The 17,263-nt window shown below is 44.2% G+C and overlaps 1 protein-coding gene across 1 annotated transcript in view; it reads left to right on the top strand.

The window, feature by feature from the left end:
* Positions 1–16,265, top strand: part of AMDHD1 (amidohydrolase domain containing 1) — a 21,222-nt gene extending 4,957 nt beyond the window's left edge. Inside the window, exons 2-10 of the mRNA XM_015416284.1 lie at positions 1,231–1,398; positions 1,710–1,816; positions 3,338–3,402; positions 7,447–7,724; positions 9,493–9,718; positions 11,717–11,841; positions 12,390–12,483; positions 13,622–13,782; positions 15,895–16,265. Coding sequence (XP_015271770.1) covers positions 1,262–1,398; positions 1,710–1,816; positions 3,338–3,402; positions 7,447–7,724; positions 9,493–9,718; positions 11,717–11,841; positions 12,390–12,483; positions 13,622–13,782; positions 15,895–16,000 — 1,299 coding nt within the window. The 5' untranslated portion in view covers positions 1,231–1,261 and the 3' untranslated portion in view covers positions 16,001–16,265. The remainder of the gene's footprint in view (positions 1–1,230; positions 1,399–1,709; positions 1,817–3,337; positions 3,403–7,446; positions 7,725–9,492; positions 9,719–11,716; positions 11,842–12,389; positions 12,484–13,621; positions 13,783–15,894) is intronic.
* Positions 16,266–17,263: the final 998 nt, after the last annotated feature.

Below are 17,263 nucleotides of genomic sequence, written 5' to 3'. Positions count from 1 at the left end.
ATGTCGGCACGCGATCTCCGACGGCTGCGGGGAAACATGCGCCTTCAATTTCTCGGTCAGCACTTTGAAGGGCACAGTCTTGATGTCCGCTGGTGCCACCAGGGACCGGGCGATATCAAAAGCGGTCTTACCACAAGAGCTCAGTAAGGTGGCCCGCTTCTTTTCTTCTGTGGTGATGTCGTTCGCCTCGAGGTGGAACCCGAACCTCAGCAGGTAAGCGTCCCAGTCCTCGGTCGCTGGTTCGAATGTCTCGAACTTTGGGCTATTGGCCATAGCTGCAATCGCTGCCACTTGCTCAGGTGGTGCCTGTTGCTGCTCTGCCACTGTGAGCTGCCGCTCACTTGTTGTCCGTCGTGGGTTGGGACTTAGCGGGGCTGCCTACCCGCACTAGAATCCCATCCTCGTCGCCAATTGTTAAGTCTGGTGCTTAACAAATAGTCAGAGAGTGATTTCAGCAAAAACTCAGGTTTATTCAGCTCGATGATCACTTCTCCAACACGGTACAACATTCGATAGCCCGAACAGCTTCTCCATTGCAGCTGCTCGGTATTTAAACATTCTGGGCTAATGTAGCCACACCTCCTATACAGATATCAACCTATCAGGTTGAGCGCATAAGGTCCAATCACAAGCGTTCCCGCTTCCCGTCTGTTTGAATGTGATTGGTCGCATGAGTCTTGGCGCGAATTCCTGGCCAAGACGAAGCTTAGCATAGCTTCCCTATGAGATGATTTCACTTCATCTTAATGCATTCAGGGCAGCTACTGAATACATTACAACAACCCCCTTCTAAGAGGAGGAATATGTTATCTAGACAGAAGTGCGGATCCTTTGTAAGCACTGGGAATTGCCGCTTTAATTCTTAAATACCATAATTCTTGGAGAACAAGGGATGCACCTCTCTTTCACAGGTAGCTTTCTTTGTGCAACTTGATCCTGTGCTTCCTCACTATCCGCAATTGACCCTGCTGGGTCTCAGTGGGGCTGACTCCTGAGGAAGTGTGCCTCGGACTGTGGTCTTAGGTCTCAAATGCACAGCATGCCCCATTGTGCAGCATGTCCTCCTTTTTACACATTGGTCTGGAGAGTTTGCAAGGGAAAATAAAAGAGTAATAAATGTTATGTTTGCTCTGGGTGAATGCAGCCAACCGAGAGAGAGAGACTTGGCAAAGGCTGAGCCGCTCTCCCCTCCCTGCTGAAGCCCAGAGTGTTGCTCATGGGTTTGTTTAGGTCTCTCCACTTGTTGTGTTTGGGAAGCGACATGGCTGGCCAGTATGAACTCCTCCTCGAAGGCGCCCAGCAGCTGGTGCTCGTCTGTACCAAAGGCGAGAAATATCTCCTACAGTCTGGCATGCAAAATCTGGCAGTGTTAGAAAATGCCAGTGTGGTGATTGGCAAGTAAGTACATTTCCTGGATGGGGTGGCTGCTTAGGATTTGCTCTTTCTGGGGAAAGCGGACCATCCAGCATGGTCTACCTAATGGATAATTTTTCTTTCCACATTAATGTAGCTCAAATTGCTAGAGAATAAAGGATGTTGTTGCGTGAAAAGTAAATAAAAATGCTGATCCTTTTACTGTAAGAACTGTCAGGGTTTAAACTTGTGGTGTGGTTTTTTTTAATGATTCACTTTGTTATAACTACTTGTTAGTTATTGTTGTCTGTCACATTTGAGATGACTGTTTCGGTGTGTGTGTGTGTTTTTAACAGAGATGGCTATATAAAGGCAGCAGGGGATGCCAGTGCCATTCGCAACCAGTTTTCAGGAGTGCCTTTTGAAAAAATAATTGATTGTTCAGGCAAATGCATCTTACCAGGTTGGTGTATATTTCCTTGTTTGATGTACTAAACAGAAAGATGCTGTGTTTTCATAGGCAGAAATTCTGTATTTCAGTTAGTCAATCATTATTTGAGTTCTTTGCCCTTGGAGTTAAATAAAAATGTAACGGCTTGTCCAGTTACAGGGCAGAAGTATGGAGAGTGCAGAAGGGGGAGGGAGATTCTGAGGGAAAGACGTATTAGTTGATTTTGATTTTGTGCAGCGTAAGACTGTGCCACATGTGTTCATTCCACTAAGCATGATTTTCATTGGGGATGCCCTTGTGTGGTTTATGGGTATCAGATGCCTGAATTGGCATTCATAATTGGAAAGTAGGGCTGCTGCCTATTTATTTGGAGAGTCAGTGTGGTATAATGGCTGGCAAGATGGACTTAGACTCAAGTTCAAATCCCTGCTCAGCCACAAAGGTTACTGGATGATCTGTTGTTAACTTAAGCCATTTATTTTATATCTTTTGACTGCTTTTGTAGAAATGGTAGGTTACAAATAAATAAATAATATTTCCCCCATCTAACCAGGTTTGTTGCAAAGATAAAAGAAGGGAAACTATTAGGAGGATGGGCTGGTTGAAAAATGCAATGAACAAATAGATAGATAAATAGATAATGATGGCTCCATTCTTATCAGCAGCAAAACAGGCAGAAATTAAGCATCTTCTGCTAAAGCTTGTGTGTGTGGATCGTGTGCTGGGCAAGAGTAAAGATTTGTCCAATCATCTTCAGGAAACTGGACACAAGTTTTCTCAAGATAGGGCAGCAGCAATTTCTGCCCATTTCATGTTCCTACTGCAGATTCCCACTGGGCTTTAACCCCCCAGGGGAAAAATTGGGGAGGGGCTGAGTGGCTCTGCAGCTGGAAGGGTACTTAAAAACTATATGGCTGGATGTGGGCCAATGTGTTTGGAGTTCCAGCTATGGAACTCCAGCATCTTGTGGAATAAGAGGGTTTTGCACCTGCGCAGCTTACTATTTTTTAATTTATAATATTTAAATTCGATGCTCCTTTGGTCACAAATCTCAAGGCAGTGTGCATGGTATATGCAGTAGGTCTTAACTAACTAGACCAAGAAGACCCTCTGAGCTGCAGCAAGGTCACTGCCTCCTATGCCTGTGAACCATATCCTGTATACCAAGCTGAAGGGTACCTGGTAGGTTTTTCCATCAGGCTTAGCTGAACTGTGTGAACACACCCTTTCAAAGGCAGTTGATATTTAATTCCTACCTGGTCCTATACAGATAAGCATGTCCATCGAAGTGGCAAGACTAAGCAAGTTCAGTTTGCACAGTTTAAAATAATATATAGAAGCCTACAGTCTTCTTTCAGTTTCTTTCTTAGTATAATTGAATGACTATGGAACCATAGGCAATTTATTAATTGTTAGTTTGAGAGTCCCACTGTTTTGTTTTCTAGAGGAAAAGTTTGTTTTAAAAATAACTATGAAATGACATACCTATGCTGTGCATTTTACTGAGGTTTTTTAAAACAATGTTTTCACTAGGTCTGGTGGATCCACACACCCATCCAGTATGGGCTGGTGACAGGGTTCATGAATTTGCTATGAAGGTAAATTTGTGTGAGAGCAGACTTTTAAAAAAGTACATTTTTGCACGTGGCCACATTGCTTTTCTCTAAGTTAATGATTTTGTAATGTCACGTCTTATGGGAAGCCATTACCACAGTGTACAATAGCTGCGGTGGCTCAAGTGGTTAAGACGCTGAACTGCAGGCTGTGGAAGGTCGGTAGTTCAGCAGTTCGAGACCCGGGTGCCGCAAGACGGAGTGAGCGCCTGTCTCTAGTTCCAGCTCCTGCCAACCTAGCAGCTCGAAAGCAAGAAATTGCAAGTAGATCAATAGGTACCACTTTGGTGGGAAGGTAACAGCGTTCCGTGCGCCTTGGTGTTTAGTCATGCCGGCCACATGACCACGGAAACGTCTTCGGACAGCGCTGGCTCTTCGGCTTTGAAACGGAGATGAGCACTGCAACCCTAAAGTCGGACTCGACTGGCTTTCGAGCAAGGGAACCTTTACCTTTACCTTTTACAATAGCAGAGCACATGAACAATGTCAGGTCCCTGGCAACTGGGAAAGCAGGATGAGGAGGCTTGATGTAAAATAATTTAGTAAATGTTTGTTAGCAGGGCTTTTTTTGTAGAAAAAGCCCAGCAGGAACTAATTAGCATAATAGGCCATACCCAACAACATAAACTCATTAGCATATTAGGCCACACCCCAGACAGCACAGCTCATTCACATATTAGACTACACCCCATGCCTTCCCTTGGCTTGCCCGGGCAAGCAGACCCTTAGACAGGCCAGGGAAGGCCGATCCTTCCAGGGGCCCCCCCGGCTCACCCGCTTAGAGTCGCCAGGGGGGTCGCTCTCCAGGCCTTCCCTCTGTAGCCATGCACGCAGAGGTTTTGGTTGTAGTGGGCATGGCCAACTTTGAAGCTAGCCGGAACTCCATTCCTGTGTGTTCCTGCCCCAAAATAGCCCTGTTAGCAAAGAAAACACTGGCCCCGGTCACACGTAAGGGTTTGGGCCGGGAGAGGGACGGATCGGGGGCACAGCACAACATCTGGGAAGCGGTGCACACCCGTCCCCGATCCGGCCCTTCAGGCCGAAAACCCGCTGCAAAAAAGAACCACCCCTAGAGGGGCAAGTGCCGGTGCATCCGAGGCTCCTGGCCGAACTGCGCATGCTCTGTGTTGTGCATCTGATCGTGCCGGGGAGCAAGTGCGCGGCGGCTCACGGGATCTGTGTGATCCTGCCGCCGCATGCCTATTTTGGTGCAGCTTTTAAAAGCCGCACTTTGCCCGTGCATTCCCCCCCCCCCCCCGGTGTGGCAGGGACCAAAGAAAACTAATTCCTAGGTACTGAGGCTAGGGATATCTGATGAAGGGAACATTGACTCCTGAAAACTTATACTCTGAAAATCTTGTTGGTCTCCAAGGTGCTACTAAACTCGAATCAAGCTAGGGCACAGAATTCAGAGCACCTAGAGATGTGTGTGTGGAAAGTTCCAGGTGGTGGAAAACACCTGAGACAGGTAAAACTTTACTCTTCAGGATTTGACACTGTGGCTGTTGCTGCCCTGGCACGAGAGCTTGAGAACAGGGAGAGATGAAGTTCCATGGATACTGGTAGAGGGTCCCTGTCCATGCCATCCGTGACACAAAGGTGTAGCCCTCACACTTTCTGAACTTTGGGAAGATTCCCTGCCTTGCCTAGAGGAGCTATTGTTGTTATAACATCCAGCAAATTTGCAAGTATTTCTGTGCACTTGGCTTTAAGACACATGGTTGGTGTTGACTGGGGACCTCAGATGGTAGACCAAGTTTAGAAGGGGCTCCCTGACTTTGGAAAGTTTGAGTCACGTTGAATCAACTCATTCTCTGACAGAGTAAGAATAGATTTCAGAAAGGCTTAATTGGAACCAAATTTTAGCCCCAGAATTTGATTTTAGATGCCAGGCCTCCGTCCTGGACCATAATAAGTAATAAATTCTGAGCATATACAGAATATACATTGTGCACCACTGAGTAGTTACAGGCCACAATCACAACTTTGGGTTTAGGATTTTTCCCTCTTAGCTTCACAGCTCTCTTTGGATGTTAACCACTGGTCTGATAGTAACTTAAGTCATGCTGTTACATCACGCTTTTAGGGGTACAACCACTGAAGATTTAGTATGTGTATGTAGTGAAGCACATCACAAAACACAGTGTGTACTTCCTACATGCACTGAAATAAGTAAACATGTGTGCATGGAACTCAGATGACCAGATTTCCTTTGAGTAAACACTAAGAACATAAGAGAAGCCAATGTTGGATCAAGCCAATGGCATCAGAAGGTCCAGCAGTGGAGCCAGGACACTAGAAGCTCTCCCACTGTTGCCCCCCCCCCAAGCACCGAGAATACAGTGCATCACTTGCCCCAGACTGAGAGTTTCTATCTATACCATGTGGCTAATAGCCACTGATGGACATCTGCTCCATATGTTTATCTAATTCCCTCTTGAAGCCGTCTATGCTTGTAGCTGCCACCACCTCCTGTAGCAGTGAATTCCATGTGTTAATCACTCTTTGGGTAAAGAAGTACTTCCTTTTATCCGTTCTAACTCGACTGCTCAGTAATTTCATTGAGTGCCCACGAGTTATTGTATTGTGAGAAAGGGAGAAGAGTACCTCTTTCTCTACCTGCTCTATCCCATGCATAATCTTATAAACCTCGATCATGTCACCAAGCTAAAGAGCCCCAAGTGCTTTAACCTTTCTTCATAAGGAAAATGTTCCAACCCTTTAATCAATTTAGGCTGCGGTCCCACGGGCAGGAAACTGCGGGGGGGAGCGTGGCTATTTGCCCCGGGGCAACATAGCTCGCGGCAGCGGGATCAGACGTCCCGGCGAGATTCTGGTGAGGTCCCGTGGATAAGGTGGAGGTGCCAATCACACGTGCATCTGCACCCCCAGCGAGAGCATCCGGCCGATGGGAAGGGGACGGAACGAGCCGCCCCCTCTGGGAGGGCCGTGCACAGCCCACTCTGGGCAGGGTCCGTGGGCCGCTCACAAGGAGGGGAGGGGAGAGGAGGGGGGGAGTAACCCGCCGGATCTCCCCTCCCCACCAGCATCCCGCCTGCCCTCCCCCCCTCGGGACATGCGGCCCGCTCTCTGCCTGGCCGCTGCCGCGAGCCGGCAGGGATGCGATCAGGCACCTGCCCTTGCTGCGCAGTTCCCGGACGGTAGCATCTTCGGACGGTAGCCACAGGTCAGCCACGGGAGCTCTACGCTCCCCAGATGTTGCGGTGAGATCGCGCCCGGAAACTCCGCCTCTCTTCCGTCCCTCTTGCGTGCCTAGTGCTCCATGTGACCGCGGCCTTAGTTGCCCTTTTCTGCACTTTTTCCAATGCTATGATATCCTTTTTGAGGTGTGGTGACCAGAACTGTACACAATACTCCAAATAAGGTCGCACCATTGATTTATACAGAGGCATTATGATACTGGCTGATTTGTTTCAATTCCTAATAGTCCCAAGCACTGCATTGGCCTTTTTTTATTTCAGTTGCATACTGTATCAACATTTTCATTGAGTTATTTACTATGACTCCAAGATCTCTCTCTTGGTCAGTCTCTGCCCGTTCGGACCCCATCAACGTGTATTTATAGTTAGGATTTTTGGCTCCAATGTGCATCACTTTGCACTTGGCCACACTGAACCCCATTTTCCACGTTGATGCCCACTCCCCCATCCTTAACAGATCCCTTTGGAGTGTCTCACAATCCTCCCTGGTTCTCACAACCCTAAACAACTTCCTGTAATCTGCAAATTTAGCACTAAATGCTAAAAGATGCATTCGTTTTTGTAAAAGTTGGCAACTATGACTTTGCAGTGTTTTATGATTTGTTCGTTTATTAACTATATCATTTAACTTCTGCATTTCTCATTTTATGAGGAAAATAAGGCTGAACAAAGCCCACAGTGCCCCCTTTCCTCTGCCTCCTCTGAGGCATTTGACAAGGAAGAAGGGACATTTGTAATTACATATAGTTGCAGCATAAGGTGATTTTTGCCCAATGATATGTCTTTATCAGATTTTTTTGTTTCTAAGTTGGCAGGAGCTTCCTACATGGATATCCATCAAGCTGGAGGAGGAATACATTTCACAGTGGAGCACACTCGGAAAACTTCTGAAGATGAACTCCTCCAGCGTTTCAAACAGCGGCTGCTCCGCATGCTCAGAGGTGGCACCACTTTGGTTGAATGTAAAAGTGGATATGGTTTAAACCTAGAAACGGAAATTAAGATGCTCAGAGTGATTGAAAGGGCCAGGCAAGAACTGAACATTGGTATATCTTCTACCTACTGCGGAGCTCATTCTGTTCCCAAGTAATAGAATATTCTTCCTTTCCATTTAAGCATCATACTATAACACACAATGTCTCTGATTTACACATAAGAATTGTTTGCGTGATTGAGTAACTTTTTGTTATTTATAAAAAGAACATGTGGGAAGTTGAGAGACAAAGTATAAAATATTTATCTCTTATGGTTTATTGATGATTGTTCTTCAAAATCAGAATGCTGATCACTTACAAACCAGGGGTATATAAAGCATTTAATATAAAGCATATCAATCTCATTGGCTTCCAGTTGCTATCAGAATGATGTTTTAAAATTCTATAAGAAGTATGGTGAACAATATGTGAGAACAGAACTTCCGGTTTACCATCTAGGAGAGAGACACAAGTTCTGATTTCAGTATGATGGATGCTTGCTGTTTCCTTTTCATCTTTGTCATGTCTGAAGCTTCTACCTTAATTCAGCTATGTTATGAAAAGTAGAAAGATTATCTCAGTTAAGTTTTTTGTAGAGAGGCTGGAAAGAGATCTTCAGTCTGATCCAGCAGTTTTTTACATGTAGGAAAATTTTGATATACACACAGAATTTGTTGGAGTGGATTGTACCCATTTCAATCCTTGGAACAGATCTACAAGTTCATTGGCTGAGGACTAGGATACTGCTTTGTATTTTTATTATATTTTTATTCAGCCTTTGAGACAGAAAATACATAGTACTGTTGCTCAGAAATGAACCATGGGTCTTGCCGTTAGGGTTATAAAGTAAGGACCAAACCTTTGTTTAAAAGTCAGGTGCAGGGCACCAATTCTGATCAAGCCCACAGTGGAAGGGGATGTGGGTTTAAGCCTTTTCCCCAGCACCATTTTCCCAATCTGAAACAGTTCTTCACCATTACCTGTATGTTTGTCACAGTGTTGCAAATAGTGGTTCTGTGGAGCCATATCAGGTGAAGAAAACAGTCTGGCGGAAAGAAAAAAGAAGTGCTAGATGCTCTATTCATGGAACTCCCACATTTAGTGTGGTTTGGCTCTATGTGTCAAAACTAGGCAGGGTATTGGAAGCAGTGCTCCCTCTAAGCTGTGAAGTCTTGTGAGCAAAAATTCTGCTTTATGAGCTACTGGCATTAAAGTTGTGAGCGAGTGATTTGGCTACTGCATAAATTAGTTTGCTCTGGAGCCATCCTTCCTGAGCTAAGACTAAAATGTGTGAGCCAGAGGCTAAAAAACTGTGAGGTAGCTCACACTAACTCAGTTTAGAGTGAACACTGATTGGAAGATCTGTGAATGACTCTTCTACTGAATTTTTAACTGTAGATAGCAACTGTGGGAGATTGTAATTCAGATTGGGGCTGTGCCATGGGAAAATAGGGGTTTAATCTGTTTGCAGAATCCCAACCTGCTCCCCAATGCCTATATAGTACCTGTATGGTTTCCCCTACAGAGCAAATCTCCACGCTATTTCCCTAATCTAAACGTTTTTATAGCTTTAAAAAGCAGAGTAGTTTGGCCATCAAAGACAAAATACAGACAGGAAGGCGAGCTGTGGGAAAAGGTAAGCAGAATACATTTGTAGTACAGTAGATGGTATAGTTTCTTTCAAATACAGCTGCCTGGGTGGCCCTAATCGAGCAGAAAATTGGGTTATAAATGTTATAAATAAATAAATATGGGAGAAATTGTTAGAAATATTAGTAAATATCAAAATTATGTTACACTGTTCACTTAGAAAAGCTAAAATCCTCAATATGTAAAATGTGATTAATCTTGTGGGGTTTTGTTTTGTTTTTGTACAACAGGGACAAAAATGCCCTTGAAGCCACTGATGACATTATCAGCGTCCACCTTCCCAAACTGAAGGAACTTGACCGTAATGGTGAAATACATGTTGACAATATAGATGTTTTCTGTGAGAAGGGTGTCTTTGATCTAAGTTCTACCCGAAAAATTCTTCAGGCGGGGAAGGATATAGGGTTACAGATTAACTTCCATGGGGATGAACTCCATCCAATGAAATGCGCAGAGGTATCTTTAATAAAGCAAAAACAAAAAGTCAGTTTGGTTTTGAATCCTGAATTCTCAGGCAGCTCCACAGTCCTGAAATAATAAAACACACTAGTACATTTATTCCATGAACTACAGAAATGTAACAAGCAATGCTCCCTCTAAGCTGTGGAGTCTTGTGAGCAAAAATTCTACTTTGTGAGCTACTGGCATTGAAGTTGTGAGTGAGCGATTTGGCTACTGCATAAATTAGCTTGCTCTGGAGCCATCCTTCCTGAGCTAAGACAAAAATGTGTGAGCCAGAGGCTAAAAAACTGAGCTAGCTCACACTAACTCAGCTTAGAGGGAACATTGGTAACAAGCAATATGAAAGGGAGATAAGTTAGAAAGCTGGACTTTCAGACCTTTGCTGATAGCTTTTCATGTTCCATTCAAACATTGACTTTGCTTATCTCTTCCCAGTGAGATAAAATAAGGACATCTGGTAGAAATGGTGATAGCGTTAGTGGAGATGTCAATTTTGTACTGTTTGTGTGCCATTAATATCCTGAAAATGGTGCACAGTCTTTTTTAATTATAGTACAATAGATGTCCTGTTGCAGTGTTTTTGGAGATGTGATCTTTGTTTGTTATTACTTACTTCCATAATATTTGTAAGTATAATGTACAGTTCAGTCAAGCCAAGGAAGTCCATTTTGTCCACTCAATCTATCAGTTCACTTTTCTTCCTAGTAATTGTCCCATGCGTTATTAAGAAACAAGTGGGTACTGCAAGGAACTCATGGGAGGAGGGGGATTCCTGGAGGCAGCATGCTGCTGCCCTGTTTGCTTGGCTCCTTTTGCTCCTCCTCCCTACCCTTCCTGCTTCCAGCATCATTGCCTTTGACAGTGGAAAGGGAGTGGGGGGGAACAGTGATGGCTCTTACTCCTCCCCTTTCTTGGCTGCCCATCTGCAGCTACATCACCTCCACAGGGGTGGTGGGTGGCTCTTGCACTGCCTGCCTACTTGTCTTCTTCCCCTACCCATCTGCACTGTTGCAAGGAGGGGGGCCTGCTCCTTCCTGCCTCCCCCCCCCCCGCATGCCTGCACATTTACTGCATGGTGTTGGGGAGAGTGGCTTCCTGTGCCCACTTGTATCCTCCTCCCCCACCCCCCTGTTGAATCAAAGACTCAGTGCTAGGGGGGCATGACTCCTGTTCTTCCTCCCCTGCCCACTTGCCTGCTGTGGTGGTCAGGACACAGTTGTCTGCGTTTGTGCATTTTGTAGTTTATTGTTACCCTTCCTTTTTTAAAAAAGGTTTGTGTTTTTTCCTACAAATCTGGAGGGCTCCTTCAGTTTGTAGAAATATCTCCCTTCTCTGTACATGGTCTAATCCATCGATTTAAGTATCCACAGATAAGGCCATGTTGAGAATTATATATATTGATGATATACCTACGCAAGCATACAAATAGAGGGGAACTTCTGTATAGCTGTTCTGTCATATTTTCAATATACCACATAAGGGACTATGTTTTAGCATTCTTCCTGTAACCTATTGCTGTTCCAGTTCTGCAATCAGTATCTGCATATGTCATGCTTTTTAAAATACTGATTTTAATTGTGTTTCTTGAACAGTAATCAGTCCCCTCCGCCAAATCCTTTGGAAACTGAAGGATGTTTCAAAAGTCTTTTTTGATATGAGAAGTTGGGGTTTAAAAGGGGGAAAAGCTGGAAGACCTAAAGAGAGTAGCTGAAATAGCTCTAAATCCTGTTGGTCATGCATAGCAATATTCTAGGTACTTCATATAGATTTTACCAATATTAATTAATGGTACTAATGTGTGATAACATTCATTTATGTAGAATAAAAACTGTCTTGTAGTGTCAGCTTCAAAAATTTATAATTATCTCTTCTAAAAAGCAAAGTGATGGGAAGGAGACCAAATTTGCATGAACATTTGATAGAAGCTTTTTGCCTTTAAAAATGTTATCTGTTGGTAACTTTTCAGTGCGGTCTGTTTTACCATCTCTTTAGCTTGGAGCTGACCTAGGAGCCCAGGCTATAAGTCATCTGGAAGAAGTTAGTGATGAAGGTATTACTGCAATGGCCCGAGCAAAGTGTGCAGCTATCCTGTTACCAACCACAGCCTACATACTGAGGTAGACTCTAATATGGTCACATTGCCACTATAGTTCTGTTCAGACAACAAATCTGTATTCCATGAGTACACGTATGAAAGAGCAGGCTCAGTCCTGCTGGCCTTTCCCCCTCCCATCTTTCCATATGCCACCAATCTCCAAATGCAACCTACACATTTACAGGTTGCAGGCATGAGCTGTACCCTGTAGAGCCTAGGCAAATAAGTTCAGTTGGGGGCTGTGCCCAAGACCCCATAGCCGTATCTATTTATAGTTAGGATTTTTGGCTCCAATGTGCATCACCTTGCACTTGGCCACATTGAACCCCATTTGCCATGTTGACGCCCACTCGCCCATCCTTGACAGATCCCTTGTTGCCCTTGGCAATGACTTCAACCCTAATGCTTATTGTTGTTCAGTGATAAGATGTTTCTTCAGTGACTTATTAGTGCAAAATTATTTTCCAGAATATGCAGTCATCTCAAAACAGGCATACACGTGCATGTGTCATGCATTGTGTGATGTGTTTTATAGTGCAGTTTAATGGTTATGATTCCTTTTCTTTTCAGACTAAAACAGCCTCAAGCTAGAAAAATGTTAAAAGAAGGAGTGATTGTTGCTATTGGCAGTGACTTCAACCCTAATGCTTATTGTTGTTCAATGGTAAGCTGTTTCTTTAGTGATCATTATTAGTTGCAAGTCAATAGCCGCATTGATCTGAAGCAATAGAACAAAGTTGGAGTCCGGTGGCACCTTTAAGACCAACTAAGTTTAATTCCGGGTATAAGCTTTTGTACCAGAATTAAACTTTGATTATCTTAAAGGTGCCACTGGACTCAAATTTTGTTCTGTTATTAGATGCAAAATTATAATTCACATGACTGAAGTTCTGTGAAACTGGACACGGTGTACCATCTTGCTTCTTTGGGAATGGACAAAGATTCATTCGTTGCTTTCTGTGCTTGTATACCATGTGAATTTCATTAGATGGAGTGGTTAAGCAGGGTGTTTATTAATACAGATAAACCTTGCATTTCTTGTGGATGCAGTTAAATTCATTGTCAGGCAGCAGGACCCTGCCCAAACTTACCAGCTGGAAGGTGGAGCAGTGGCAGCAATGGAAGGTCCCCCTTTGCCCTCCACATCAGCTGACAGCCAAGACAGTGCTCTTGCGCTGCCAGCCAAGACAGTGCTCTGATGGGAAGGCACTGGGCTGTCCTGGCTTGGTCAGGAATGAGGCTAGCCTGGTGCCACCCTCAGCCACAGCTCAACTACGGTGGCCTCAGGGGTTGCAGGCAGGCTGTAGGGCTGGCTCCTGAGGAATGAAGCAAGCTAGCGGGCATCTAGTGGGGGCTATAAGCAGTTAGCAGGGCTGGTCCCTGAAGCAGAGGCAGCCCTGCAAACAGGTGGTGGGGAAAGGCATCTTGTGTAAGGCCAGATGGATGGGGCCGGGAGAAACCTGCCCAGGCCAATGAGAGCTTTCCTCCAATCTCCAGGACTTTGAGGTCACATTTGTGGAGGACGAGGAGGCTGACGACAGCCCTCGTGGTGCAACCACCTCTCCTCAGTGAGGCCTACTGGGCCCTCTGGCAGTAGAGCCTCCGTGATGGAGTGGCAAGCAGCATTCATTTAGTCCAAAAATAATTTTTGCTCTAGTGAAGCTTTCAGGTGGCTCGGCAATACTTGGATTCTACATTTGTTCACTGTAATGTGTACAGGACTTACTAGGGGACAGGCAATGTGCAGTTAGTATTATCCTTCTGTATGGTAACTTCAGATTTTGCTTTCCATCTTTCCTTAGCCCATAGTGATGCATCTGGCCTGTGTAAACATGAAGATGTCCATGAAGGAAACTTTAGCAGCTGCTACCATCAATGCTGCTTATGCTCTTGGGAAATCGGACTCACATGGCTCCATAGAGATTGGCAAACAAGGAGATCTCCTTATCATTAACTCATCAAGGTAAGAATGTATATTGCTGTTTGAGGCTTAACCAGTATATAGACAACTATGTAAACAGAAATGAAAATTCTACCCTCCAGGTTATTTATGTGTCCACAAAGAAGTGCATTCAAGACAGCTTATGATACATAAAAGCTCCTAAAATATAAAGCTGCAGTGAATGGCAGCAAATAGAACGAGAGTATGAAGGCAGCAATAACAAAAATTAAACAGTACCAAATGAAACAATGCTGTAACCACCAGAGTCTTGAATGAACACAGCATATTTTGCACAAATCTAAAAGATGGTTTCAGAGATGGATTCAGTCAATAATCCTTACTCAGGCACAACCAGAGAAAGGGGCTCTCTCCACTTTGACCCCGTCTCACTTCAGTGGCACAAATTTGTAGAATCTCAGACCAGCTGAAGCATTTCACTCCCTCCATTCTGCAATTCAGAATATTTTTCCTACAGAAGAAAAGAGGCAACTCCTGATTATGACCATTTTTTATTTGTTTTGTGGCATTTTTCAGGCCTCACTACAACTATGATCTGTTGTCATGAGCTGTTAGGGAACTCTGGGAAAGACAACTTTGTTCCATACCACATATAGTATTAAACTTAATATCCTTGCTGATGTCTGTACAGATACGAAATATTAGGCATTAACAGCACTCTTGCCTATTTTTGTTAGTGGCTGAACACTCTTTTTAAAAACCACATGTTGTAAAACTTTCTGCTGCGGGTAAATTTTAGTCAATTATATTATACATATGTGTAGCTTTTTTAAATGTTGAGGCAACAGATTAGCTGACCAGATCTATTAATCTGCTTTTCCAGTGGTTGCGCAGACCACTTGGACCACCGTGGATGGTGTGGAATCCAACATGAGACAAGCACCTGCTGGACTCCCACTCCATTCCTGGCTTCACTATGAACTACTGCCAGTCTTGGCTTGTAGGTGCCTTCTAGGGTTGTCATTGCCAACTATTACAATTTAAAAATTTGGTGCTTGACTGAGGTTTTAGAAGCCCTCTGAGTGAGAGAGCTGAATCTAGAACAAGGCTGGAGTTGGAGGTCAGGAGTTTGGCAGGGGATCCGGTTTTTGTTGAGTCCAAATTGAAGCCCAGCACAGTAGTTTTTAATACAGCCTTTGCTTTCCTGTGTGTGTGCTGAGTGCCCCTCAGCAAGGGGCTTTCAAAGCAAGTGAGAAGCAGAGGTGGTTTGCCATTGCCTTCCTCTGCAGAGTCTCTCTTGGTGGTCTTCCTTTAAAGTATCAACCCTGCTTAGCTTTCTTGATCTGACGAGATTGGGCTATACCAGTGCCGCCTTCCCTTCCTTTGCTTTTGTACCAGCTAGTTATAAACAAACTCCAAACCCTTCTAGGCTGCTTTTTTCCTCTCATTGTCCACCCTATTGTTTTCATAGTGCTGCTAACCCCTAAATTGCCCATAGCGCCTTGATAGAAGGGTCCAGACCTGCATATAACAGTAAGTGCAAGGCCCAGCTCTGGAGAGGGGGGAGGTGGTTCAAAAGGAGGACAAAAGGCAGTGAGAAACTCTGTAGCACCAACTATTGCTGAAGCTGGGCCCTTCTGCTAAAGCAAAGGCATACATAGTCACTGCTGGACTACATGTTCATGAAGATCTCATTGCAAATGGGATGGGGAGAGATTGAATGCTCCCGTGTGTCAAGAGTTCGCTGCCAATAGAAAGCTAGAATTTTAAAGAGAGGAGGGTGGGATAAAGGTTATAAATCAAGACTTAAGAGGAGGAGCTGTGCCTCACATGTAAATACATTTCAATGCAGAAGGTCCCAGATTCAATTGTTAGTCTTTCCAGTTAAAGAATCTCAAATAGCACAGATCATGGGAAAAATCCTTTGCCTGCAAATGGCTGTAAATCAGGAGAGACAATACTGACCTTGATAAAGCATCTTCATATGCTCGGTATGGAACGCTTTCTCCCTGATAACACTAGATTTTTATAAGAAGTTTGTTTTTAACCAAGCTTTCAAGTATGTAATCCTCTGTCTGCATTCTGCATGCTTTTTATTGACCATGTGGATTGGCTCCCATGCTTTGTTTTTGTTTTTTATGTGGATGTAAAATTACACTCTTAATTATTTTTTAGGTGGGAGCATTTGATATACCAGTTTGGAGGCCATCAAGAACTGATTGAGTATGTGATTGTGAAAGGAAAAGTTGTCTATAAAAACACCAACATTCTGGATTACTAGAGACTTACTGTATGTCTGGTTACAGCTAAGCGATATTGAGGTTTTTCTGATTATAAAACATCAAGAGAGGTTTGTATTTGTATTTGGCAGATGTTTAATACTTACTTGGTGGTCCAGCACTGTATCACCAATGCTTAGTCTGGATAATTCACCCGTCTTCCTAAATGAAAAGTTAGCCTGTCTGACAAAATATCACTAGCCCATTTGAGAGCACAAACAGAACAACCAGCTGGCCTCACCTCTCACCTCTCCTTTGCCTGGTGAGAGTGCAGGACCTCCGTGACGGCTCTTCTTTGTATTTGCATTTGTGAAGGCCATGAGGCCATGTTCTCCTTCTGTCTGATATCAAATAAACCGGTATGTATACCAAAAGCTGGCTCTGGTTTTGTATACTGATGTAGGTAAATGATGTGCCTCTTCCTGGAAAGAAATCGACAATAGCTATATCACAGAGCGTCAGATATTCTTAGGGTCGCCAGCTCTGACTTGGGAAATGCCTGGAAATTTGGGGGTAGAGCCTGGAGAGGGACCTCAGCAGACATTTTCCCTGAGGGAACTAGTCTTTGTAGTCTGGAGATCACTTGTAAAAGAAGGAAGTCTCCTGGAGGTTGGCGACCTGGCATATTCTGTTAGAGAATGAACTTAATTTTTTAATTTATGGACTATATTTATTGCTACACACAATGGACTGTGCACACACAAATAGTCTCAGGGAACTGTACACTTTAAGTTACCTGTTGTGATACTACACATAGAAGGTGCCTGCACATGCCTTACACGTGAATAAGGTTTCAGCTACACAGTTACCAGCCTGGTGGAGAAGCACAAACCTCCATTATTGTGAGCAATGAGAAAAACAACTTTGAGAAGAGACAGCCCCCATTGCTGAATTGTTTGTGGTCACGTACTACCCATCAACTGCTTTGTTCCTGCATTGGTATTTCCTGCCAAATGGACATTTGGTTCACAATGAGAATGGCCAGCTTCATCAACACTACAATGGAGCATCCTGCCAAGGTTTTCACACCTGCCCAGATGCCATTCTTTGAGTAAGGTTTTAGATTACAATATTGGCCACTCCTTATAGGTAATCTCCCACTCCTATAGGTAACCAATACGATTGTTTTTGGGACGGACTAACAGGTAGGTGGGTCCACAGGTTGGAACAGTTACCACCCATCTAATGGACCCACTATAAAAGGAAAGGACCTGGCCCTTCCTAGCTAGCATCCCCCGCAACAACCCCTGTCTGCTTTTTACTCC

Source organism: Gekko japonicus, unplaced genomic scaffold, assembly GCF_001447785.1.
Source record: "Gekko japonicus isolate JY-2015 unplaced genomic scaffold, Gekko_japonicus_V1.1 scaffold648, whole genome shotgun sequence".
Taxonomy (NCBI): Eukaryota; Metazoa; Chordata; class Lepidosauria; order Squamata; family Gekkonidae; genus Gekko; species Gekko japonicus.
Note: the sequence above shows the minus strand (reverse complement) of the source record. Positions and strands in the feature narration are given on the sequence as shown.